The following is a 25999-nucleotide window of genomic DNA, read 5'->3' as shown; positions in this document are numbered from 1 at the left end:
TTGCCTGTGCTGCACTGTTCTTTGTTCTTTGTACATACTGACCTTCTGTGATTCATACGCTAAGATACTCAGATCCCTCTGCATCTCACAGCTCTGCAATCCCTCACCTTTTAGATATTATGCTTCATTTGTGTTCTTCAAATGGGTCAATTTTACATTTCTCCACATTCTACTGCATTTGCTAGATCTTTGCTGACGTACTTTAATTTATCTACATCTTTTTGTAACCTCATGTTCTCTTCATAACTTACTTTCCCACCTTTCTCATCAGTAAAGTTAGCAACCATATATTCAGTCCTAAATTTGCTAATATCATAAAGATAGGTCAAAAAGTAAGTCGCAAAGAGAACATAAAGAGGCTTAGAAATGGATATTTCTCAAACATGTTTTTGCTGTAAACAGGAAAGTTTTGACTGAACATGTTTCACCAGCTCTTCTGCAAAATTATGCTTCCTGGATACGAACATGAACCAATGGGAATTCATTGAAATGTTTCAAGAAACATTCACATCAATATGTTAGAATTATTTCATTTATGTGAGCTCAATGCATTAGCTGCCAAGAGTCCATCCCAAAAAGGACTGTAGCAGATACTATTGGCAACTCAATCAATCAATTTGAAGGTGAGGAGAACTGGCAAATGATTGTAAGTCAAACCATCCATTACTTGATCAGCTATATCTGCAAATAGAATAAAAATCATAAACTAGGAGAAGAACTCATTTGGTTCAGCACCTTTAGGGAATTGTAAATCAGAGAATCTATTCTACGAACAAAGACAGTGGAATGCTATATTATTTGCAATGTTGTGAAGTGTTATTCAATATGAATAACTTTTACAGTAAACAGTTTGGTCACTCAAATAATTTATATAAACTGAAAGAGATATGCCTGGTTAAAAAGGAGACAAAGGCCAGATTTTGTCTTACGCTTTCTTGGTATGCGTGCGTCATTGGCAAGGACATCATTTGTTACCCATCCTTAACTGCCGTTGAACTGAGTGGTTTGCTAGGCTGTTTCAAAAAGCAGTTCAGAGTCAATCACAATTACTGTGGATTTGGAGTCCAATGTAGCCCAGGACAGGTAGGAATGGCAGATTTCCTTCTCCAAAGAGCATTTGTGAACTGGGTGGGGCTTTTATAACAATTGCTTTTGTGGTCACCATTACTGAGCAAAATTCTAGATTTATTAATTGAAATTAAATTCTACTGCTGCCATGATGGGATGCTAATTTGTGTCCACAAAGCTTCAGCCTATCCCTCTAGATTACAGATCCAGTAAAATTAATATTCTGCCACTGCCTCCCTTTCAAGTCTTATAAAGTTTATCAAAGTGGGGATCAATCCCAGGTCCTTTTCCAGCTGATGCCAGTGGTCGGCTTGCCTGTACAAGCTTAAGAAAAGAGGCCAATTGGTAAGTAACCTCAGTCTTTATGTCCAATTTAGAGATAGTGAGTGACATACATACATGGAAGGGTGAATTAGTGACCCCAACAGCAGTGCTGACCTGGGAAAGATGAACATTGCTGAAGAATAGGAAAATCAAGGAATGGTTCAAAATAGAGGCATTCATTTATAAATCTAGAATAAGTAATAAAAAGCAAGGCCCAAAACTGTAAAAGTCCTCAGGGTGGTGTGGAATGTGGCGGAGAGTGACATAATTGCTTCTGAGACTAGGATCCTGTATTCAAGTGAAGGAAATTATGAACTATAAACTGGCCATGTTAAATAGGGGATCGTTATTTAAAGAGATGATTGTAGACAGGCAATGGCAAACACTTAAACAGTGCATGGATGAACTGCAAAAGATATTCATTTATTCCCGTCTGGCACAGAACGAGAAACGTGTATAGACCATAGCTAACAAGGGAAATTTGAGGTTGTATTAAATCCAAGGAAATAAACAACAGACCGGAGGATTGGGAACCGTTTAGATTCCTGGAAAGGAAGACAAAGAGACTGGTTAAGAAGGGAAAAAGAGATTGCGAGTAAGCTTCCAGGAATATACAAACTGATAGTCAAAGCTAACACAGATATGTAAGGGGCAAAAGATTAGTACAGACAAATATAGTCCCCAAAAAACAGAAACAGGGGGAATTCATAATGGGGAACAAAGAGATGGCAGACCAATCAAGCATACTTCAGTTCTTTCTTCACAAAGGAAGACACAAATAACATACTAAAAATATGGGGAACTCAAGAGTCTAAAGGGAAGGGGAAAAAGAAAGAAATTCTTATTATTAGAGAAATAATATTGGGGAAACTAGCAGGATCAAAGGCAGATATATCCCCAGGGCCTGATAACCTTCATCCTAAAGTGGCCCTCGAAACAACAGATGCACTAGTGATCATCTTCCAAAATTCTACAGACTCTGGAACAGTTCATTCGTGTTGCAGTACAGCAGATATAGACTTGTTGACTTGATATCAGTAGTGGGAAAACTGCAAAACTCCATATAAAAGATGTAATAACATAGCGCTTGGAAGATAGTGACAAGATAGGACAGAGTCAGCATGGATTTACAAAATGGCTCAACAAATCTGCTGGAATTTTTTTGAGGATATAACCAGGTGCTTGGATAAAGAGGGATGGAATAGTTGACTCAGTTTATTTGGATTTTCAGAAGACTTTCGATTTGGTCCCATATCAGAGCTGGCGTGCAAAATGAAAGCCCATGGAATTGGAGGTCACATAATGGAATGGATCAAGAACTGGTTGGCCCACAGGAAAAAGGTATCGGAATAAATGGCTCTTTTCCAAAGGCAGGTAGTGACTAGTGGGTTACTGCAGAGATCTGTGCTTGGATGCCAGCTATTCACAATATATGTTAATAAGTTAAATGAGAAAACTATGTGCCATGTCTCCAGCTTTGCAATTGACACAAAGCTGTGCAGCAGAGTATGTTCTAAGGAGGATGAAGGGAATCTTCAGTGCAATTTGAACTTGTTAGGTAAGATGCAGTACAATGTGGATACATGTAAGGTTGTGTGAGGCAAAGACAGGCAGAAAGATTATAACCTGAATGGGAAGAGATTAGGAAAGAGAGAGTTGCAATGAGACTTTGGAGTCTTCGTGTACCAGTCGCTGAAACTAAGAACACAGATGCAGTAGGTGGCCTTCATAGCCAGAGGATTCGAGTATAGAAGCAGAGATGGCTTGCTGTAACTGGACACAGCATCAGAAAGACCATACCTGCAATATTGTATCTGAGGAAGGATGTTCTGGATATTGTTAAAAATCACAACAGCAGGTTATTGTCCACCAGGATTATTTGGAAGCACTAGCTTTTGGAGCACTGCTCCTTTGTCAGGCAGTTGTGAGGCAATTACCCGACGAAGGAGCAGCGCTCCGGAAGCTAGTGTGCTTCCAAATAAACCTGTTGGAATATAACCTGGTGTTGTGTGATTTTTAACTTTGTCTGCCCCAGTCCAACACTGGCTCCTCCAAATCATGTTCTGGATGTTGAGGGAGTACAGCACAGGTTTAAGAGAATAACTTGTGAGATAGCCGCACTGACAAACAAAGAGAGATTGGATTGGTTAAGACTATATTCACGAGAGTTTCAAAGAATGAGGGGAGAATCTGACAGGAACCTATAAAATTCTAAAAGGATTAGACATGGTAAACACAGGAATCATGTTGCTGATAACCAGGGAGTCCAGAACCAGAATCACAGCCTAAGAATAAGGAGTAGGTGGTTTAGGACAGGGATGGGGAGAAATTTCTTCACCCAGAGAGTGGTGAGCCTGTGGAATTCTCTGCCAAAGGAAACTTCTGAGAGCAAAACCTGAATGACTTTCAAGAAAGATGTAAATGTAGTTGTTAGGGATAAGGGGATTATTGGATTTGGGAAGAAAGCAGGAGCAGGGTGCTGTGTTCGATGATCAGCCATAATCATATTGAATGACAGATCAGGCTCAAAGGAGTGAATGGCCTGATCCTGCGACTATATTCTATGTTCCTAAGTTTTCTCACGTATATGTGTATCTACTACTGTATATCTTTGAGCCTTGATTTTAATTTATTCTCTCATGGATGCCGACATTGATGGCTCAGTGAGTATTTATTTCCCATTCTAAATTGCCCTTGACAAGACCAGGTGAGCAAAGGGGCTGCTTTGACCTGGATAAAGTCAGGCCTTTTGAGTCTTGTTGGGGCTGCACTCACCCAGTAAAATGGAAAATGTTCCACTTCTGACCGGTGCCTTGTAGATGGTTTAACCACATTTTGGAGATGGTCATCAACTGGCACTTATGTGACACCAATATTACTTGTACAATACATATTCTATGTGTATATTGTAGTATTGACCCTGTAACTAGAATAAGGCTCTTACTTAGAATTAAAGCAAGTTGCTTCAGTCAAATTGGGCAGCTCTCATTTCAGATACAGGCTATCTGATTTCTGACCACCGGTTGATGACCACCAGTTCAAAATCACATATCAATGCAAAGGTATTTAATGCCCTACAGCGCGGCAAGGTAAGAGCGAGGGGGCATTTAGTTAGACACAAGGAAGACAAATGGTGCTTCTGACTACTTCCAGTTTGAACTGATGAAGTCCATGGCAGGAAGGCCTGTGGATGCTTATACCTACTTAGGGTTTCATCTCACCATCACATATAGTCACCCAGTTGGATGGGGGTTAGAATGGGTGCACGATATGCCCTTTTAGAATTCCATTTGGCAAACGTCAAAAATAAATTTAACAGTGTGTCACCTTTGCAGATGAGCACAGGCCATCCTGTTAGTAAACTGATAATCTGTGCTTAGTCAATGCTCTGAAGTGGACATTACACAAAGCAATTTCTACCCCTTCACTCTGAACCATTCCAACTCACATTGGCAAAGGCCAATTTTAAATCGTATATCCACACTTTGAAAACAATCACACAATTAAGTTCAGATCAAAACACAACATCTTTCAAGATATTGTTGACCACTGGCTACATAAGAAAATTCCTTAAATTTTTAACTTAAATTTAGAAACCTGTAATGTTACTTAAACTGGCCACTTCATCAGCCTTTGCAAGCAAAATGCTAACTTCCATTGACAAGAAATGTTCAGGAGGGAAAAAAAACTAAGTAGCAACATTACCAGAATAGGTTCAAAAAAAGCAGTAGGTGATTGGAAATTGCAAAGCGACCCAATGTTTTTGACTTCCTGTTACTTCATCTGTAAAGGCATGAATGACAGATGCTCTTTTTCAGGAGTAATGCCTTCACATTGAATGAAGTGTGTCCACGAAAGTTCATCTTCATAGTGAATAACTATTAGGCTCATGGAGTGCCTGTGTCTAAAAGTGTAGAAGGTCATTTTCATACCTGGCAACCATTACACTTATGAAGCAGCTAAAGAATGCTGATGTAATTTTTATTTGGAAACAGCGCTACAGGAAATGCTTCAAGTGAAAAATAACTGCTGCACATGAAGCTGGCGCTGACATTTTCATCTGATGTTCTGATGGAATCCACATGATCCATTCATATGAAAGTGCTGAAAGCTGAATCTATTGCTGACTGCTTTCAGCAGGATAATTCATCACAGAAGCAGAGGGAGCAGCTGAATCCAACTGTCAGCAACCCACAGAAACTTTTGACAGCCAATACTGAAGCAGAAAACCTATTTGATCGCATGAGCTCCTCGATGCCATAGACATTTGTTTTGAAACTACTTTGAGAAATGGGACTGAATATTGTGAGAAGTCCAGCAAGGCCAATCTCAATATCAATGCAATCACTGCATCTTTTAACAAACTAACTAGCATCGAGATACACGTTAGGCAGTGATGAGTCACCTATTAAGGGGAATTACAGGCACTGGTGACATTAATAACTGCACACCTCACCTTATTAACATGCAGCTCCCTATTGCATCAGCTGCCATGAGCAAACACAATGCTAAGAACTACCAACATGGAAATCTGACTGGGTACTTATTGAATTCAGCTCGCTGTTTGCTCCAAAGGATCTTTACACTGGAGTTTGTGACAGTGAATGAGGGAAGTTGTTGCAAGGAATATTGAGAGTGATAGAGGGTGAACCTTGGTGGAAGGTGTGTCCAGCTGTAGACATGGAGTGTGTGTGAGGCAAGACAGGGAAGGTGATGGAACCTATGCTGACAAAATGGAGAAGGTCACTGACCTTCTTCCTACATTGCTGTGCACTCCACCAGATAGCTGCAATTCCACTGACCAGAATACCAACCATGGATCAGGATGGCATGATCTGGTGTTGTAGCCTCCACTGCCAGTCCTGGAGATGACACACACCACACCCCTGCACCACCCCATGTAGCAGGACCTACAAGCCCCTTGCTTAAAGCAGGGCAGCAATTATCCCTTCTCTCTCATGCCCTGGGCGAATATCACGACCTGCACAAGGAAGCTCTGGATTAATACTGTTATTCAGGCCTACAAGCAGCTCGTATGGACAGGGATGCCGGTCCTTTCTGGATAACCTAGCACTGGCGAGTGGTAGAATGGGGCTAAATTCGAGTGAGCGAGGCACCGTAGAAGCACAGTTGGATATTAATGAGTCGAGTTTAGTAAGATATGACACGAGATCTCAAGAGGTACCATGGTGAGAAGCCTTTCATGAACCTCAATAAAAGTGACACTTTGCCAAAAGAATATAAGATTCAGAACATAAAAACTGTTGATGGCACATGGGAAAATATTGCTGCCAATGAGAATGAGAAGAGACAACAACTATATACAGTGGAAGAATCAGCCCTAGCATAGCCATGGCACCTAATTTTGTGTGATTGCTGATGGAGTTGCTCTACCTTGCATGTCATCAAGAATGTTGTGAATTAATGTACTGTCAGCAGGAAGCAAGCCATAATGCTACAAGTATTTCAACAAATTACTTACCGCATGTTACACAGATAGATAGTGCTCAAGTTGTCAATACATGCAATATAATTGTTTTGCTGCTTTATTACAATATTTAATTATTTTAGGATGCTGTTTCATTACAATTACTTAATTCCTGTTGCAGGACAATTCAACTTCTTCTTAAAGAATAAATTTAAGTAAGAGTTGTCCCAAAGCCACAGTGGGCATGGAATATCATTGTTACCACACAGATACAACTATAAGGAAATGTTCAAAAGAAAGACAGTGAGACATTAAGTAGCTTTCCTAGCCAAACAAAGAGTTTGTTCTAGTACAAGTAGGAAAAGCAAGAACTGATTAGTTCGAAGATTTATGTCATATTATTCATAAAAAAAATTAATATTATGTTGCAATTGGAATTCACTCTGACAATCATTAGAGACGTTGCAATTGCAATGAACTTCAAACTTTTCTGCAAATACACTGATGCACCAAAATACAGTTTCAGCACCACTATTGCAATCCCAAAATATAGCACTTTAAATGACTCTCAAAAGCAGGTTGTTGATTACAATGAGGATGCAGAACTTAATGATAACACTCAGAGGTCCAAACAGCAACAAAACAGCATGTTAGGTTGAACAGTTAAAAATCTTTTTTTTCTTGTCTTGAAATATCAAACAAATCGGTTACATCAGAATTTTGAGCATTTTCACCAGAACTGGTTTTGAACGCCTAACAAATTGAACAGTTTGTTAGGCACCAATGCTTATAGAATGCTGCCTGCATTGGCTGAAACTGTTGAGCTTTGTCTGATAGTAGGACATATCCACAACTGCAGTTCAAGCAGACAGGAACAAGTGAAACCTGAAAATACATTAATCACCTACACCACACATAGATGCTACACATAATCAAGCAGATAATCTATCCATTTTTTAATTCCAGAAGAAAAATCAAGTATTGGATTCTAGAATACAAAATTGCATAGGCAGCAAACAGCAAAAAAACATGATTGGCAAATACCAGTTCGGTAATAAGTGTCCAAAAAGAAAACTGTGATAATTACAGAACCGAGTGGAGAACTGAGTGCTCTGAATTTTTTGCTTCAATTTCCCCACCCAGTGCAACTTCTTCCCCTGGCTCTTAAGGACCTGGCATGCAGTTGGGTGAGTTGTATCACAGGGGTTTTAGAAGACTCATTACCAGAACATTACATGCCAAAGCTGCTCAGTCTGCAAGCATACCCCCTGATTATTGGTCCATCTCTGGACTTTACTGCAATGATCCCTTTGAGGATGCTTCATTGTCCCTATAGGAACAATATGAAGCAAAAGAAGTTAGAACCACTCTGATAACCTCAAATCTTCTTAATCCTTTCCATACTGTTCTAACTTTGTAGATCTGCTGCATTCTTATTCTCAAGTTTACTTCTTCTCCTCTGCTATCACCATGGGTCTAAACCATTAGACATCCAGTCAGTGCCACTATGAACACTCCTGTGATCAGAAGATTCCCATATTCATCTCTGTCCTTCCTTGCCTACACTATAAATAAATCAGTATCACACTGATCAGGAATTAATTTCTGTAAAATATTAATTTTGCATTGTTAAGAATTGTGGAATCCTAAAATCCCGTGCCTGATTTTTGGCCTCTTGCAGTCATGACAGAGCTTAGATTTTTATAATTGGGTAAGAATGTGTCTTAACTGATGATACAAAACAATACTATAGCATAGGCGATCCCTTATAGACTACAATGAAACTGAATATCTGGCTCTGTGTATAATGGACAGCTGGAATGACAGCCTGCTTTTCGCCACTACATAATTAAATTTCGACCTTAATCTCCCTCAAGTAAGAAAAATGTAAACATTTCTCTGCCACCAACAATAAGATTAAAGGAGGAGGAATGTACAAAAAGCCACGGTCAGAGTAGGGAAGTTACATATTTGCAAGACTGCACCATAAAGATAGAACTTGTTCATGGCAATGGCCCAGAGCACTTGTATATGGAGGGTAAGTAAATGAGTGAAAAAGAAAGAACACATTTATAACATTACGGTGCGACTGAATATTTCTTTACCTTCTTTTGCTTTTTTATGTTCACTTCTTTCTTTTTGTAGTGATTTTTCTAATCTTGATCTATGTTCATAAACAACTGCAACAAAAAAAATTGAAAGTCATTTCATTTCTTACTTGAATTTCAGACATTATTGTTGACCAAAAGTTCTCTCTCTGGAACAAATCATTCAATAAGGTGAAAATAAGCATAAATTGTGAATTATCAATGTTCAAATATTTTGAAAGATTATATTCCTTTGCACATGCAAAATATTAGAAACATGACAACTTTAAACTGCCCATTTATGCACTTTAAAGAGAACTTAATTCAAGTTAACTGTCTGTTTATTTCACTATTGGCAGCAACTACACTTAGTGGAACTGTACAGCAATTATAGGAAATCTAATCCCTATATTTACTGTTGAAGTGACTAATGGATTTATTAACAAAGGCTACTTTATACAAGTCAAAAGCAACACACATTTCAGTCATGCTCAGTTATTGGGGGGGGGGGTTTGAAGTTGAAAATCACACAACACCAGACTATAGTCCAACAGCCTAATTTGGAGGCACTGGCTTTTGGAGTGCTGCTCCTTCATCACTTGGTTGTGGAGTATAAGATCATAAGACACAGAATTTACAGCAAAAGTTTACAGTGTGATGGAACTGAAATTATATATTGAAAAAGACCTGGATTGTTTGTTAAGTTTCTCATCTTTTAGAATGAACCTGCTGTTTTCAGTTCTTTCATATGTAAATCGCAGAACTTTTTTTAAAGTTACATTCTCAAGTGAACTTTAACAATAGGTGTCATGTCGGCCCAAATAATGCATTGAAGTTGTGTAAGCTTCTAAAAAATGGATTTACAGAGTCTTACATGGATTCATGCAGTTTTTGAGCAAAATAAAGTGTGCGTATGTGTGTAAATGTGAGTGTAAAGGGGTATAAGGCTGTGAGAGGGTGCGTGGGTGCATGTGAGCGTGGGACCTGGAAGTACTCAAGGATGCCTTCATAAGAATGGGGTACAATGCTCAACTCATCGACCACCAGTTCCAACCTGCCACAGCGAGAAACCATAATGAATTCCTCAGGAGACAGACATGAGCTGCAACCATCAGGGTACCATTCGTTGTCCAGTACTTCCCAAGGGTCGAAAAACTATGTCATGTTCTTCACAGCCTGCAACACATTATCAATGAGGATGAGCACCTCGCCAAAAACTTCCCCACATCTCCACTTCTTGCCTTTAAACAACCACCAAACCTCAAGCAGATCAGTTTGTAGCAAGCTACCTGGCTTTCAGGACAACACCATACAACCTCGTCACGGTAGACGCTGCAAGACGTATCAGAGTGTCAACACGGATACCACCATTACACCTGGGGCCACCTCCCATCATGTACAAGGCAGATACTCATGCGACTCAGCCAACATTGTCTAACTCATACGCTGCAGGCAAGGATGTCCCGAGGCAAGGTACATTGGTGAGACCATGCAGAGGCTACGGCAATGGATGAATGGACACCGCACAACAATCAACAGACAGGAGTGTTCTCTCCCAGTTGTAGAACACTTCAGCGGTCCAGGACATTCAACCTCAGACCTTTGGGTGATCGTCCTCCAAGGCAGACTTCAGGACAGGCAACAATGCAACGCGGCCGAGCAAAGGCTGATAGCCAAGTTTGGTACCCATGAGGATGGCCTCAAACAGGACCTTGGTGACCTCACTGCAATATACAGGTATGTATCCCTTTATCCAAGCATCCAAAAACCAAAAAGCGTCGAAAACTGGAGTGTGCAGCATCAGCCGTGTCTGCATAACATAACGGGGTTTTCTTGGCAGGCAAAGGCCACACCCACATAACCCACATGGCGGCGTGGCCCAGCACTCAGAGGCATCTGTTGTGTATTGTATTGACTGTGCTAAATTGTTTAATTTTAGAGTGAAAATGTTGAAAGGAGGTGCAGGTACATCTATGGCTAACAATAATATAAAGAAAAGGAAGCAGCTGTCATTATCAGTAATGCAGAAAGTGGAGTTATTGCAGAAACTTGGTTGTGGTGTGGCTGTGCGGCGTCTTACTGAAGAATATGGTGTCGGAACTACCACTATCTATTATTTGAAGAAACAGAAAGACAAGTTACTGAAGTTTTATGGTGACAGTGATGACCATCAACTAATGCAAAATAGGAAAACACTGCATAGGGCAAAAAAATGATCTTAACCGTGTGTTGACGGAGTGGGTTAGACAATGAAGAAGTGAACGTATGCCACTGACTGGTTTGATGGTCGTGAAACAAGCTGGAAAATATCATAAAGAACTGACCATTGAAGGAGAGTGTCAATATTCAGAAGGTTGGCTGCAGAAATTCAAGACACGTAATGGTGTGAAATACCTGAAAATCTGTGGCGAAAAGGCTTCTGCTGACCATGAAGCAGCTGAAAATTATGTTGGTGAATTTGCCAAGCTGATGTCTGATGAAAGCCTGAACAAATTTACAATGCTGATGAAACAGCTCTCTACTGGCGCTATGTTCCGAGAAAAACATTAGCAACGGCTAATGAGAGAGCACCAGCAGGTTTTAAAGAAACTAAGGACAGATTAACTATTCTTGGGTTTGTCAATGCTGCAGGCACACACAAGGTGAAATTGGCAGTGATTGGGAAAAGCAAACATCCAAACAAACAGTCTTAAAGATGTATGCAATTTGCTTCTGCATTATAATGCAAACAAGAAAGCATGGGTAACCAGAGAATTTTTTCCTGACTGGTTCAATAACATTTTGTACCAGTGGCACAAGCTCATTGTAGACAAGCTGACCAGAAGAAAAGTGTAAAATTTTATTGTTCCTGGAAAACTGCTCTGCACATCCCCCTGCCGAACAGCTTGTGAAATTAATGTTTTTGGCATTTACTTGTCCCCGAATGGGACATCGGTATTACAGCCTAATGACCAAGAAATTTTTGCTCCATGAAGAGCAAGTATATTTTTTAAACAGTATGCTCGCTGCAGCCAACAGAGAGGCAGGAATTCAAGACTTCCTGAAAGAGTTTAGTCTAAAAGATGCCACTTACGCAGTTGCGAATGGTTGGAATGATGTTGATAAAGCAACATTAACAAATGCTTGGCACAGACTCTGGCCTACAATGAGGTTTCTTGTAAATGAACCTGCAGATGAAGAATTTGAAGGACTTCATGTCACTGAAGAGAAAAAGATGATAGCAAGCCTCGTTACTTAACACACAACTGTAAATAAATTACGCGAAGCTGACATCGAAGAAATGCTGAACATTGACAATGATGTGCCTGTCATGCATTCCTTGAGCGATGGGAACATTGCTGAAATGGTGAGGATAGTAGTGATGATGATGAGAATGATGATGATGAGTTAGTGAGCACAGTTGAAAAAGTCCCCATTGACAATATGGTGCAAATGTGCGATCAGATATCTGCTGGCCTTGAACAATGTTCATTTATCAGTGAGCAAGAGATTATGGCAATTTACTCAATTAAAGAGAGCTTGCTTAGACAGAAACCTATGTTAATGAGACAGATGACACTTGAAGAAGCCTTTAGAACCACTGCCTACCATAGTGCTGAAGCTGTATACGTTTGAGTTTTACCGAATATTTTTTATGGAAATAAAATGTTGTTGAATATTTATAGTCATTGTATTTCATGAATTTGTATATATTACTGTATAAATAAGCTTTGTACGTTTGTTTTCCAGAATGTTTTTCTTGTAGTGCTTTTTATGGAAATAAAATGTTGTTGAATATTTATGGTCGATGTATTTCATTTATCAGTACACTACTCTATAAATAAAGTGTGGTAGTACTTCTAGTCTCCATTTATCCTGCTTAGTGTCAGTATTCATACATTTTTGCTGCAGTACACAGTGTTTACATTTGATTATGGGTTGCTGCCCTGTACCCTACAGGGGACACTACATTAGTTCTGAAAATCGCAATGTTCCGATTTCCGCAAAGCAGCTGGTCCCAAGCATTTTGGATAGAGAGGTACGTACCTGTACACACATACAGACGCACGCTCACACACACACACACACTTCTACACTCACACGCCTACACACACACACACATACACAGACACATCTACACTCACACGCCTATACACACACACTCCCATATATCCATATACTCACACAGACCCTCTCTCATACATACACATTCACTCCCACGCTTACACGCACACACACACCCTCTCACAGACTCATACTCCTTCACACTCATACTTACACACATGCACACGCACTCTCACAGACACTCATAACATCCCCCCCGACACCCACATGCACACACACACAAGTTTATGGGGTGAATTTGTACTTCAGAATTAGACTTTATTTTGCTCATAAACTACATGAATTCATATAAGATTCGGTAAATCCATTTTTTAGATTAGAATCAGTCTGAACATTATGGCACAGACAGTCTCACACAGGGCACCTCACTCCTTCAATGCATTATCTCAGCAGGTATCTATCGTTAAAGTTCGCTTGAGAATGTAACTTTATAATAGTTCTGGGATTTACATATGAAAGAACTAAAGCCAACATGTTCATTCTAAAAGACTGAACAAACAATCCTAGTCTTCTTCAATATATAATTTCAGTTACATCACACTGGAAACTTTGCTATAAATTCTGTGTCTTGTGATCTTATACTCCACAACCACCTAATGAAGGAGCAGCGCTCCGAAAGCTAATGCCTCCAACTAAACCTGTTGAACTATAATCTGGTGCTGTGTGATTTTTAACTCAGTTATTTTAGTAAGTATCTGTTTTTCCTTCCCAGAATGCATTTTTGCAGGTGCAACAATTTCTGAATAAAACTACTGAACTGCCATAGAGCTTAATACAAATAATTAAAGCAACCACATTAAGGATTATTGAAAAGCAACTGCCACTCATAAAATCAAACAATTAAAAGTGTTTAATTAAATCGAAGGGCAGAATTTTCTACTCCCTTGAGCAGCACAGGAGTTGGTGAGAAAATTGAGAAATTATAGTAACAACAAAAATCGGAATCCCAATAGGATAGTGAAGAAGGTGATTTGTAAGCTATCCTTTATTGGTCAGAGATTTGAGTACAAGAGTTGGGAGGTCATGTTGCAGCTGTACGGCCATTGGTTAGGCCACTTTTGGAATATTGTGTGCAATTCTGGTCTCCTTCCTATCGGAAAGATGTTGTGAAACTTGAAAGGATTCAGAAAGATTTACAAGGATGTTGCCAGGGTTGGAGGATTTGAGCTATAGGGAGAGATTGAATAGGCTGAGGGGTGACCTTATAGAGGTTTATAAAATCATGAGGGGCATGGATAGGATAAATAGACAAAGTCTCTTCCCGGGGTGGGAGAGTCCAGAACTAGAGGGCATAGATTTAGGGTGAGAGGAGAAAAATATTAAAGCAACCTAAGGGGCAACATTTTCACACAGAGGGTGGCATGTGCATGGAATGAGCTGCCAGAGGAAATGTTGGAGGCTGGTACAATTACAACATTTAAAAGGGCACCTCTGAAGCATCTCATCCATGTCTCGCACCACTGCCCTCAAACCCCAACTCTCCAACCACAACAAGGACAGAACCCCCTGGTCCTCACTTTCCACCCTACCAACTTCCACATAAACTGCATCATCCGTTGACATTTCCGCCACCTACAAACGGACCTCACCACCAGGGATATATTCCTCTCCCCTCCCCCATCCGCTTTCCGTTCCATCCGTGACTACGTGGTCAGGTCGATGCCCCCCAATAACCCACCCTCCCCTCCTGGCACCTTCCCCTGCCACCGCATGATGTGCAATACCTGCGGCCAAACCTCCCGCCTCACCTCCATCCAAGGCCCCAAAGGAGCCTTCCACATCCATCTAAGTTTCACCTGCACATCCACCAATGTCATTTATTGTATCTGTTGCTCCCGATGCGGTCTCCTCTACATTTTTCCCTTCAATTGTGAGTGTAGTTTCAGAAACTCACTAATAAGCAGCAAGTTCCTTACTTCCATACATTTGAATCTCATTATTTTGTTGATTTCCTATCAACAACTTCCAATTCTCCTCCCCTTCCTTGAGAAATTGACAGAACAAATTCCAAATATGAAAGTCAGAGAAGCTACCAGGTAGCAGCCAACATTCATCCAACCTTCAATCAATCCTACCTTCATTGAAAGTCCCTGCATGCTCCATGGCCATCATCTTCCTCCTCCTTTCATCCATGCAACTCATCGTTGGCAAACCCTGAGATCAATTCTGCCTCACCACGTCACCAATTCTGTTCTTGGCCCAACTCCATACCATTTCAGTATTCAACCCTTGACTTGGAGTGGAGGGTCACAACCAACTTACATACTTCTGTCAGGTCATGCTGCATCCTCTGGATATATTTTATTGCTCTTAGCTTTATTTCTTAACGCTCACTCGCTTAGATCATACGTGGAGACTGCCAGTCTCTGTGACTTTCACCAGTTTCTAGTACAGAAGGCAGTGTGTCACAGTTCAGTGCACTGAACAGTCAAAGGGTGTGTGTGTGTGTGTGGGGGGGGGGGGGGGGGGAGGTTTAGATTGGACATGTCAATGTATGGTAACCTTCAATGTCAATGTCATATCTACAGCAACAGCTTACATGGTGAACACACTGCAAGCACCTCAACTAATTGGCCATGTCTACAAGTCATAATGCTCTCAAGCCTGAATGCTTGGGTTATACAATTGCATTTTGATAAGGCACTGATATCAGTGTTCCTTACTGAGGCATCACATTGACTTTTCAAAGTCTCCATGCCAAACTAGGGCTATAATTTCATTGTGACTGATGCAAGAGCTCAGGAGTACCATTAGTGAAATTAGTCATTCTACTAATACTATCAAGGACAGGTATATCTGTAATAGACAGGCTAGAAAGGAACAAATAGGAAATTGTTTGTTGTCACACCAGCCACACGTCCAGTCTGGAAGAAATATCAGAGTCATAGAGATATACAATGCGGAAACAGACCCTTCGGTCCACCCCGTTCATGCCAACCAAATATCCCAACCCAACCTAGTCACACCTGCCAGGACCCGGCCCATATCCCTCTAAATCCTTCTATTTGTATACCCATCCAAATGCCTTTTAAATGTTGCAATTGTACCAGCCTCCAACACTTCCTCTGGCAGCTCATTCCATACACTTACCACCCTTTGAGTGAAAAAGTTGCCCCTAAGGTCTTTTTTATACCTTTCCCCTCTCACCCTAAACCTATGTCCTCTAGTTCTGGACTCCCCCACCCCATACCAAATAGACATTGTCTATTTATTTTCTCCCTGCCCCTCATGATTTTGTAAACCTCTATAAGGTCACCTCTCAATCTCCGACACACCAGGGAAAACAGCCCCAGCCTGTTCAGCCTCTCCCTGTAGCTCAAATCCTCCAACCCTGGCAACATCCTTGTAAATCTTTTCTGAACCCTTTCAAGTTTCACAACATATTTCCGATAGGAAGGAGACAAGAATTGCACACAATATTCCAACAGTGTTCTAATCAATGCCCTGTACAGCCACAACATGACCTCCCAACTCCTGTACTCAATACTCTGACCAATAAAAGAAAGCATACCAAACGCCTTCTTCACTATCCTATCAACCTACGACTCCACTTTCAAGGAGCAATGACACTGCACTCCAAAGTCTCTTTGTTCAGCAACACTCCCTAGGACCTTACCATTAAGTATATAAGTTCTGCTAAGATCTGTTATCCCAAAATGCAGCACCTCGCATTTATTGGAATTAAACTCCATCTGCCACTTCTCAGCCCATTGGCCCATCTGGTCCAAATCCTGTTGTAATCTGAGGTAACCTTCTTCAATGTCCACTCCACCTCCAATTTTGGTGTCATTTGTAAACTTACTGTACCTCTTATGCTCACATCCAAATTATTTATATAAATGTCAAAAAGTAGTGGACCCAGCACCGATCCTTGTGGCACTCCACTGGTCACAGGCCTCCAGTCTGAAAAACAACCCTCCTTCACCACCCTCTGTCTTCTACCTTTGAGCCACTTCTGTATCCAAATGGCTAGTTCTCCCTGTATTCCATGAGATCTAACCTTGCTCACCAGTCTCCCATGGGGAACCTTGTCGAATGCCTTACTGAAGTCCATATAGATCACAACTACCACTCTGCCCGCATCAATGCTCTTTGTTACTTCTTCAAAGAACGCAATCAAGTTTGTGAGACATGATTTCCCATGCACAAAGCCATGTTGACTATCCCTAATCAGTCCTTGCCTTTCCAAATACATGTACATCCTGTCCCTCAGGATTCCTTCCAATAACTTGCCCACCACCAACGTCAAGATCACTGGTCTATAGTTCCCTGGCTTGTCCTTACCACCCTTCTTAAACAGTGGCACATGTTAGTCAACCTCCAGTCTTCCGGCATCTTACCTGTGACTATCAATGATACAAATACCTCAGCAAGAGTCCCAGCAATCACTTCTCTAGCTTCCCACAGAGTTCTAGGGTACACCTGATATGGATTTATCCACCTTTATGTGTTTCAAAACATCCAGCTCTATAATCTGGACATTTTGCAAGGTGTCACTATCTATTTCCCTACGTTCTATATCTTCCATATCCTTTTTCACAGTAAATACTGATGCAAAATACTCATTTAGTATCTCCCCCATTTTCTGCGGCTCCACACAAAGGCCGCTTTGCTGATCTTTGAGGGGCCCTATTCTCTCCCAGTTACCCTTTTATCCTTAATGTATTTGTAAAAACCCTTTGGATTCTCCTTAATTCTATTTGCCACCTTCAGGAGAAGGCCAGCTCTGTCAGTAGTGGTACAACCAAGTTACTCTTGCTGATTGATATTGAATCCCATCAACTGAGCATTCCGTTTACTTGCCACCTTGCTTCGTCCCATTCGTGTTCAACATGGAGGAGCCCTGCTTCATCAGGTGTGGAGGGCAGTCAGCAGGAGGGCTCCCTGCTTATGATTTGTCCTGACATCACAAAGACACTCTCCGAAAGATAACCTATCCTGAATATATATCACTGTGCTGACACCATTAGTGGAACAGCCCCGACACCGAAGATATCAAATAGCTGAAAGCAGGGCTTTCGGTGCTAATTAGAGACTCATAAAACTGTACAACTTTTAAAAATAGAAAGATAGAAAAAATGTAGGCTACCATATCCAAAGTATTAATAATTCTGTGAGATTCAAATGATACAGATTTAAATAGATTCACTTGAGCAGAGACTTTACATTAATAATCCTTAAATGCACTGGAGATTTAAAATAAGTGTTTTCCTGACACATAGCTATCTCCTACATGACAGGGAGTCATTGAAGAGATCCATGCTGATACATGTAAAGGGTAGCTGAACAATCATGTGAAGGGAAAGGGAATAAAGGGCCAACATGGTAGATTTAGATGAGGAAAGGTAAAAAGTTTCAAGCAGAACATAAACACAAGCATGGACTAGTTGGACTGAAAGATCTGTTCTTGTGGTGTATATCCTATCTGTTAACATAATCCTACATATGATAACTTGGTGGAGGCAGGGAAAGACCTTCATATAAACCAGTTCAGAATAAATTGCTTAACTCAGTCAAAACACAGCTGCACAAATACCCAAGTAAGAATGAAAATAGAGGTTTTTGAGAGTTATCAGCTGGCATGATCAAATCTTGTGATGTGGGACTTGATGTGAAGAGGAGGCTGATGAAGGAAATCTGAGAATGAATTAATGCACTGGCACTTTGATCAACTAATTTTAAGATCTGGGAAGTATTTACACAGAATCTTGCTCAGAAATGTATGAGATAGAGTTAAGATCAGGCAAATTGTGTCTGCTATAGGGAAGAAGCAGACAACGGTCTAAATGAACTTTTGTTATTTTTGCACCTTTTAATATATTTTGTTTCCAAAATCGAGGTCATAAGGCTATTGAATTTTTGCCTTATTGGCAGAAAACGTGGACACAGGATTCTGACTGTTAACTCAGAAATGGTCAGTTGCTGGAATACTAAAGAAATTTAATCCTCAGTTGAAACTATGTTGTATTCGCTACAAGTGCTTGATGCATATCTCAGTACATGCTTCCCTCTAATTTAAAAATATCTTGTCAATTGATTGCCGGCCTGAACATGTTCAAACAAATAAGAAAAAACAAATAGATTATCCTCCCTGAGAAAGGAACTTGCTGGATTCTCCACTACTTTGGTTTCCAATGAAAACTGCCACAATAGGAAAATCCTGAAAGTACCAAATAAGGTTGCTCACCATACTAGAGCTGCACTTTCACAGGATCACCTTTTAAACAAAGGCAAGGGATGAGAATATAACATTTAGGAATGAGATTGTACATCATGCTGTAACCTATGATTTTCAATCTCAATGGTGTACATTATACCACTGAGCGAATAGAATACAGTAGAATAGAATGGAATAGCATAGCGCTTATTGCCATATATGCTTAATGAGTAGCATGAAAAGGTTATACGTTGCCAATTACACCACCAACTTAGATACAAAAGTACCTCGGCACAGCTTCTTTTGATGCAGGATTTAGACAATACAGAGAATAAAATGTCCAGGATTACAGAAATAAAAGTTCAGTATAACAGACCAGTATAACAGTACAACATCGAGCTTCCAATCCACACCGGGGTCTGGCTCCACAACGAGCCGGCAACTTGCCATACCCAGAGGCTGCTGCGCCAGGCTGGGAGGTTGCTACACCAACACTGGAAGGCCCCTACGGAGGAGTCCATTGCAGGACATTACCAATCACCACACCATGCTGGGAGGCCCCTAAGGGAGGAGGCAGCTCCATACCAACACTGGGAGGCCACTGCGGGAGGTCACCACACCATGCAGGGAGGACACTGCACCAGGCCAGAAGGCCATGATGTGAGGCCGCTGAGCCAGAGGCTGGGAATCATTGGCAGAGGCCAAGCGGGAAAAAAGAAAAGAAAAACACTGACAGGAAGGAAAAGAGAACAAAAAGAAGAAAAGAAGAACGGGCAGAGCAGATGAGCTCTGGGTGGAGCATCCTACTCAGCCGCTACTTTATAACAAAGATGTGTCAGTCTTGGTTACTTAGCAGTACTTGTATCTATGAGGCAGGAAATTGTGGGTCAAGATCCACTCCAGAAACTTAAGAACAAAACAGAGCTGACATTTCAGTACAATGTAAGGATGCTGCAATGTTGGGGGGGGCCAACTTTGGAACACGACATTAAACTGAAATCCCTTTGTCCCTCAGGCAAATATGAAAGAAAAATGGCTGTGTTTCCAAAGCACTTGAGTTCTCACACTGTCAAATCTTGTTAACTAACTAAAGCAACATATCCAGACATCAATCTTGCTGCTGTATGTGATAGATTGCTGAGGTTCAAATTGTATTTACATTGCTACAGCAATCATCTGTGGAGTGCTTTGGAATAACCTCAGGTGATATGTCAATGCATTTTCCAGTTGCTGAGTGAAGCTGAACAGGACTGCTCACAACCATAGCATCCTGTCTCACTATGAACTTATTGATTAGATTAGATTCCCTACAGTGGGAGGCTCTTTGGCCCCACAAGTCCACACTGACCCTCCGAAGAGTAACCCACCCAGACCCATTTCCCTCCGACTAATGCACGTAACACTATGGGCAATTTAGCTTGGCCAATTCACCTGACCTGCACATGAACGGAATGGAATTGAACTGAATTTATTGTCACGTGTACCCAGGCACAGTGAAAAACTTTGTCTTGCAAGCCAATGACTCTTCATCAGAATATTTAATTTAGAGCAGTCTAACTTCCATTTCAGTTTATAGTTCCAAAAATGAAAATATGTGGTCTCTCACATGACTGTATGAGGCTGAACATGCAAGGTCTCATTGAGAGGTTAAAAAATATGCATTGATTACTTACATCACAGAATCTGATCCAAGTTCAGAATTATCGGTATAATTAGAAAAGTCACATATTACTACTTTGCAAAGAATTTAGTTCAACATAATAATATATTAGCATCTAATGTGCTGTAATTGCTACTGGGTAATCTAAATTTTTGTTCAATCCAATTTGTAGACTACAGCTTATAATACGTGGCATTCTAGAGTCACATTTGGTCTCTTATCTCAAGCACAAAAATGACATGAGTGGGTTTATTGTCATTTGTAGCAAATTATGATAAACAGGATGTTCTTTTGACTTTCACAGTGAGAGACATTTTTCTGGCCTTCCACCTCATTAGTCTATAAAATATTTCATGGGGTACACAATAATATGTATTAGCAAAGTAATCTCCTTCACAGGGATTCTGAAGTAATTATACTTGCTTTATATTTTCTATGACAATAAATTTATACAGCATACTTATGTGCGTCAGCATAATATAGTTTCTGTAAGTTGCTGTAATCAATGCAGCAGGTCAACAAGCCCAGATTAAATAACCTTTAGAGAAGATCACCATAATGATTAAATTTAATCCCACTGGATATGTCATCCTTCCTGCACCTGCATCCACTACTCTCCACTGCATGATTTATCGAAGTAAATTTACCACATAGAGCTGAATCAGGATTGCTAATCAATCCTTGCCATCAATCTTTGGGGTGCTATTACATACAAAGACATCAGTCATAATAAAACCATCTCTCCAGCGCTTCAGCAACAAAATAACCAGGTTGTAAAAATTATTCTCTTAGCCAATATCCCATATCTATGCATCTATCTAAATGATTGTCCTCCACTCGAATGTTGTGATGACACAGTAATTGCTTATACCTAAAAGGGTTTTATGTGCAGGTCTTGCACTAATAACACCTTACTGCCATATGTGCATCAACTGATTGTCTACTGAACAAAAAGATGCTGACTAATCATCCTTCTCGATTGACTGTGCTTCTGTTTGACATGTACCCGAACACATCAATATTCATTTAGTCGTTTGCTCAGGTGATGCATTAACCCAGCACATTATAAAAAGTGCTGCAAATGACTGGCTAACATCCAAAATGTAAAGTAAATATGTGAAGAATATTTTTTACTGTGAAGATTATAACACTAAAAAGATTAACTCTCTAATCTAGTCAACAGCAACACAAGGTCTCTTCAATCAAACTTGGCCATCCTAAGGAACAAAAAAACCTGAAGAAGTTCTGAAACAATCAGATTTCAATGTTTCAATAAGTAATTTAAAACCTAATTGTAAATATTTCACATTAAGTGTTTCCTGATTTCTAAGTACTTAATGCAGAATCTGATCCAATGTTCACTTTTATCTTTGTAATGGTGATCATTTTAATCTAACCAGAAATCGGCTTAAGTGTCATTTTTGTCAAAGTCCATAGAGGGTTTCTCTCTGTGAGGCCAAATGAGTTCTCTCGCACTATCATACCACACTCACCTCATTAATTAGATTCCATACCCATATGGGACCCTGCCCATCTGATGCTAATCCAAGTTGCAAATTTGTTGTCGGTGAACACACTTACCTACTCCTAGGAGCCCTGGTGCTAGTGGCATATTTAAAAGGCTGTCATGTAACTATTTAAGAGCGAGCAATTGAAAACTGCAGTGCCATTTGGGTGGGTGGGTGGGTGGGTTGTGGTTTTGCCCAACATTCAGTTTCTTGCCCACTATGATCAAAGGATCTTGGCCCTTGCTGGCAAGGAATCATGACTGGTCTTGTGGAGGGATAGAAAGATCATATTTCAGCAACCAAGAAAGAACCATTGTCCACTGCTGAACTGCTCCTCCATTACATCTACTGTGAATGTCTTATTAACATGCCACAATACCTACTCCTTGTCCATGACACATTCCCTTTTGTGTCTCCATGCAGGTACCAGCAGCATTACAATAATCCTGACAGTCAAGAATGTCTGTTTAACATTCCCTTCTCCACTTCTGAGGAGGAGAGCATAGGTCTACCACAAGGCTGCCTCCTGCACCCTCCACTACTCAGATACTGATGCATTAGTAGCTGCATTAGCCAGACTAGAGCCAGAGCACCTGCTGCTGTTACTGCTACATCTCCACAGCTGGCTGAGGAAGAAAATCTCAGGTCACCTGCACTCAGAGGATTGCCAGATACCAGGCACCTGCTCAGCCCCAGGCAGGAGGGGGGCCCCATGGTGCTTGTAATATCACTGATATGCACAAACAGACACAAGAGCAGCAAGCTGGTTTTGTCAGGGGCACTGGGCAACTTGACACAAGTACTGAAGGACTGCAGCAACAACTTTGTAAGTCTGACGCTTCTGTTTGCCTGTCACCATGGACAGATTGGTGTCTGCCATGGATTGCCAGGTCCAGCAGCATCAGTCTGCTGGATATGGGTACAGACTTGCACTCCATTGCTGCAGCCATTGATACTCAGTACACACAGCAAGGTGACAGGAGGACAGAGGACCTTAAGCTCACTCTAGGCACCTCATCTCAAAAAAAGAGACAGCTCAGTACCAGGAAGCAACCAGAGGAGAAACCACAAACACAAGTCTCAAAGATTCTGCTCAGCACAATTCAGAGGTGGCTAGGTTTCTTATAGGAATCTTATAGGAGCCTGAACAACATGGGCTATGGCAAGAATTGGCAGAATTTGGGAGAAGTCAAGTCAGGCCCATCACAACACAAAACAACTCACACCATCTTTTATGCTTTTGTCAGGCAATGTGGAAGGTTTCTCACTAGGCAGTGGTGAGGTATCTATTAGTGTGGATTACTACTTGTTAACTTTCTTATTAAAATCATCAGATTCCTGCTCGTTAACTACAACTCTGCCTTCACCACAATTAGTTTGCCCAGACTGATCTCAAAATTTCAAGACCTAGGTCTTGGCTCTGCCCTCTGCAACTGCATCCTCAGCTTTCTGACCCAGATGGCAATCAGTGAAGACAGGCAACTGTACCTCCTCTACAATAACCCTCAACACTGGAGCTCCCCAAGGATGTATCCTCAACCCCTACTTTATTCTCTGTATACCCACGACTGTGTGGCCAAATTCCAAACGAATGCCATCTACAAGTTTGCTGATGATACCACTATGGTGGGACAGATATCAAACAACAATGAGTCAGAATACAGAAAGGATATAGAGAGCTTGATGATGTGGTGCAATGATAACAGTCTTCCTCTCAATGCTGACAAAACTAAAGAACTGATCATTGACTTCAGGAAGAAAGGATGAGAACATGCCCCATCTACATCAATGGAGCAGAAGTTGAAAGGCTTGGCAACATCAAGTTCCAAGGAGTGACGAAAACTGACAACCCGTCCTGGACCACCCATGTACATGTGATGGTCAAGAAGGTACAACAATGCATCTTCTTCCTCAGGAAGTGAAGGACATTTAGCATGTCCATTAGGACCCTCACCAACTTTTACAGATGTACCATAAAAAGCATTCTATCCAAGTGCATAACAGTCTGGTGCAGCAACTGCTCTGCCCAGGACCATAAGAAACTACAGAAATTTGTGTCCACAGCCAAGGCCATCATGGAAGCCAATTTCCTATCCATGGACTCCACTTTCATCTCTCGTTGCCACAGAATGGCTGCCAACATCATCAAAGACCCCTCCCACCCGGTAATGCTCTCCGACAACCTCTTCCATCAGGCAGAAGATACAGAAGCTTGAACACATGCACCAGCAGGTTCAGGAGCAACTTGTTCCTGGCCGTTATTAGACTGCTGAATGGTCTGTCTAACTTCAAATAATATTGATCTTGTTGATGTTGTTTTTGCCTCGGGCATGTCCTGTGTCATGTAACCTGTATGCCTTACTCTGTCCAAGTTTCTTTTCACGCTATGATCCTTATGTCCTTGCTTACCATGATTTGCCTTTACTGCTCATGAACAAAGCTTTTCACTGTATTTAGGTACACATGACAATAAAGCAAATCAAATCTTGTCTTATTAATGTTCAGCTTTCTATTTTACCAAATAGCAAACTAGATGCCAAGAATTCACAATTTGCAAGTTAGAATGGGTACCTGGAGACTTCACCTCACCACTTGCTCCAAAAGACCACCATATTGAACACTGGCGACCAATGTCTAAGGGAACATTCCATCGTACAGGCAACACACACTCCACATTCAGATACTGGCATCTGCCAAGAGCCAGCCTCTAAGAACCCTTATTGCACATTTCTAATTCACATGCAGTAAGCTTAGGAACACAGGGTTGGTGACTGCCATGGATTGCCAAGTCCAGTAGTATCAGAGTCTGCTGGATATGGGCACAGGCCTGCACTCCATTGCTAGAGCCATTGATACTCAGTACAAAACAGTAAGGCGACAAGAGGACAGAGGACGTTTAACTCACTCTAGGTGCCTCTTCTCAACACAAGCACAGCTGATCGAAAATTTAAATGATAATTAAACATTTGTCAACATTTTCCACAGCCCTCCGGAGTAGAGAATTCCAAATAATTCTGAATAAATATTGCTCCTGACCGCAATTCCAAATTGTGCTCCCTGGCTCTAGATTCCTGAGTCAGTGGGAACACCTTACATGTAGGTATCCTGTCATTCCATACAATTATTTTGTAAGATCACATCTCATTCTTTGAAACTCTAGAGAATACAGCTCCAGTTTACCTAGTTTCTCTTTATAGGACAGTCCCACCACCCTGGGAACAAGTCTGGTGAATCTTCATTGCATTCTCTCTTCAGTAATAATGCTTTTCCTGAGAGAAGGAAACAATAATTGCATGGAGTATTCAGGATTTGATCTAACCAAGCTCCCATACAACTGAAACATGGCTTCACTACTTCTGTACTCAAAGTCTTTTTCAGTAAAGGCTAACATTGTTATCCTTCCTGGTAGCTTGCCACATCTGCATTTTAACCTTCAGTAACTTATCAACAGAACAAAAGTTCCTTTGTACATTGACACTTTCCAACTTCTCACTATTTAAGAAATACTCTTCACAGTTGTTCTTTCTGCAAAAGTGGACAGCTTTACATTTGCCATGTTCTTGTCCAATCACTAAACCTGTCCAAATCCTCCTAAAAATGTTTTATATCTTCCTCACAACACATTTTTATCATTCACAAATTTGGATATAATATATTTGGTCC

The 25999-nt window shown here is 40.8% G+C and overlaps 1 protein-coding gene across 1 annotated transcript in view; it reads right to left on the bottom strand.

The window, feature by feature from the left end:
* The window catches only part of golim4a (golgi integral membrane protein 4a), a 109166-nt gene that overhangs the window by 64923 nt on the left and 18244 nt on the right, over positions 1 to 25999 (bottom strand). The window contains exon 2 of the mRNA XM_072572671.1: positions 8926 to 9000. Within this exon, the coding sequence (XP_072428772.1) occupies positions 8926 to 9000 (75 nt within the window). The remainder of the gene's footprint in view (positions 1 to 8925; positions 9001 to 25999) is intronic.

This window comes from Chiloscyllium punctatum, chromosome 6 (genome assembly GCF_047496795.1).
Source record: "Chiloscyllium punctatum isolate Juve2018m chromosome 6, sChiPun1.3, whole genome shotgun sequence".
NCBI classification, from domain to species: domain Eukaryota; kingdom Metazoa; phylum Chordata; class Chondrichthyes; order Orectolobiformes; family Hemiscylliidae; genus Chiloscyllium; species Chiloscyllium punctatum.
Note: the sequence above shows the minus strand (reverse complement) of the source record. Positions and strands in the feature narration are given on the sequence as shown.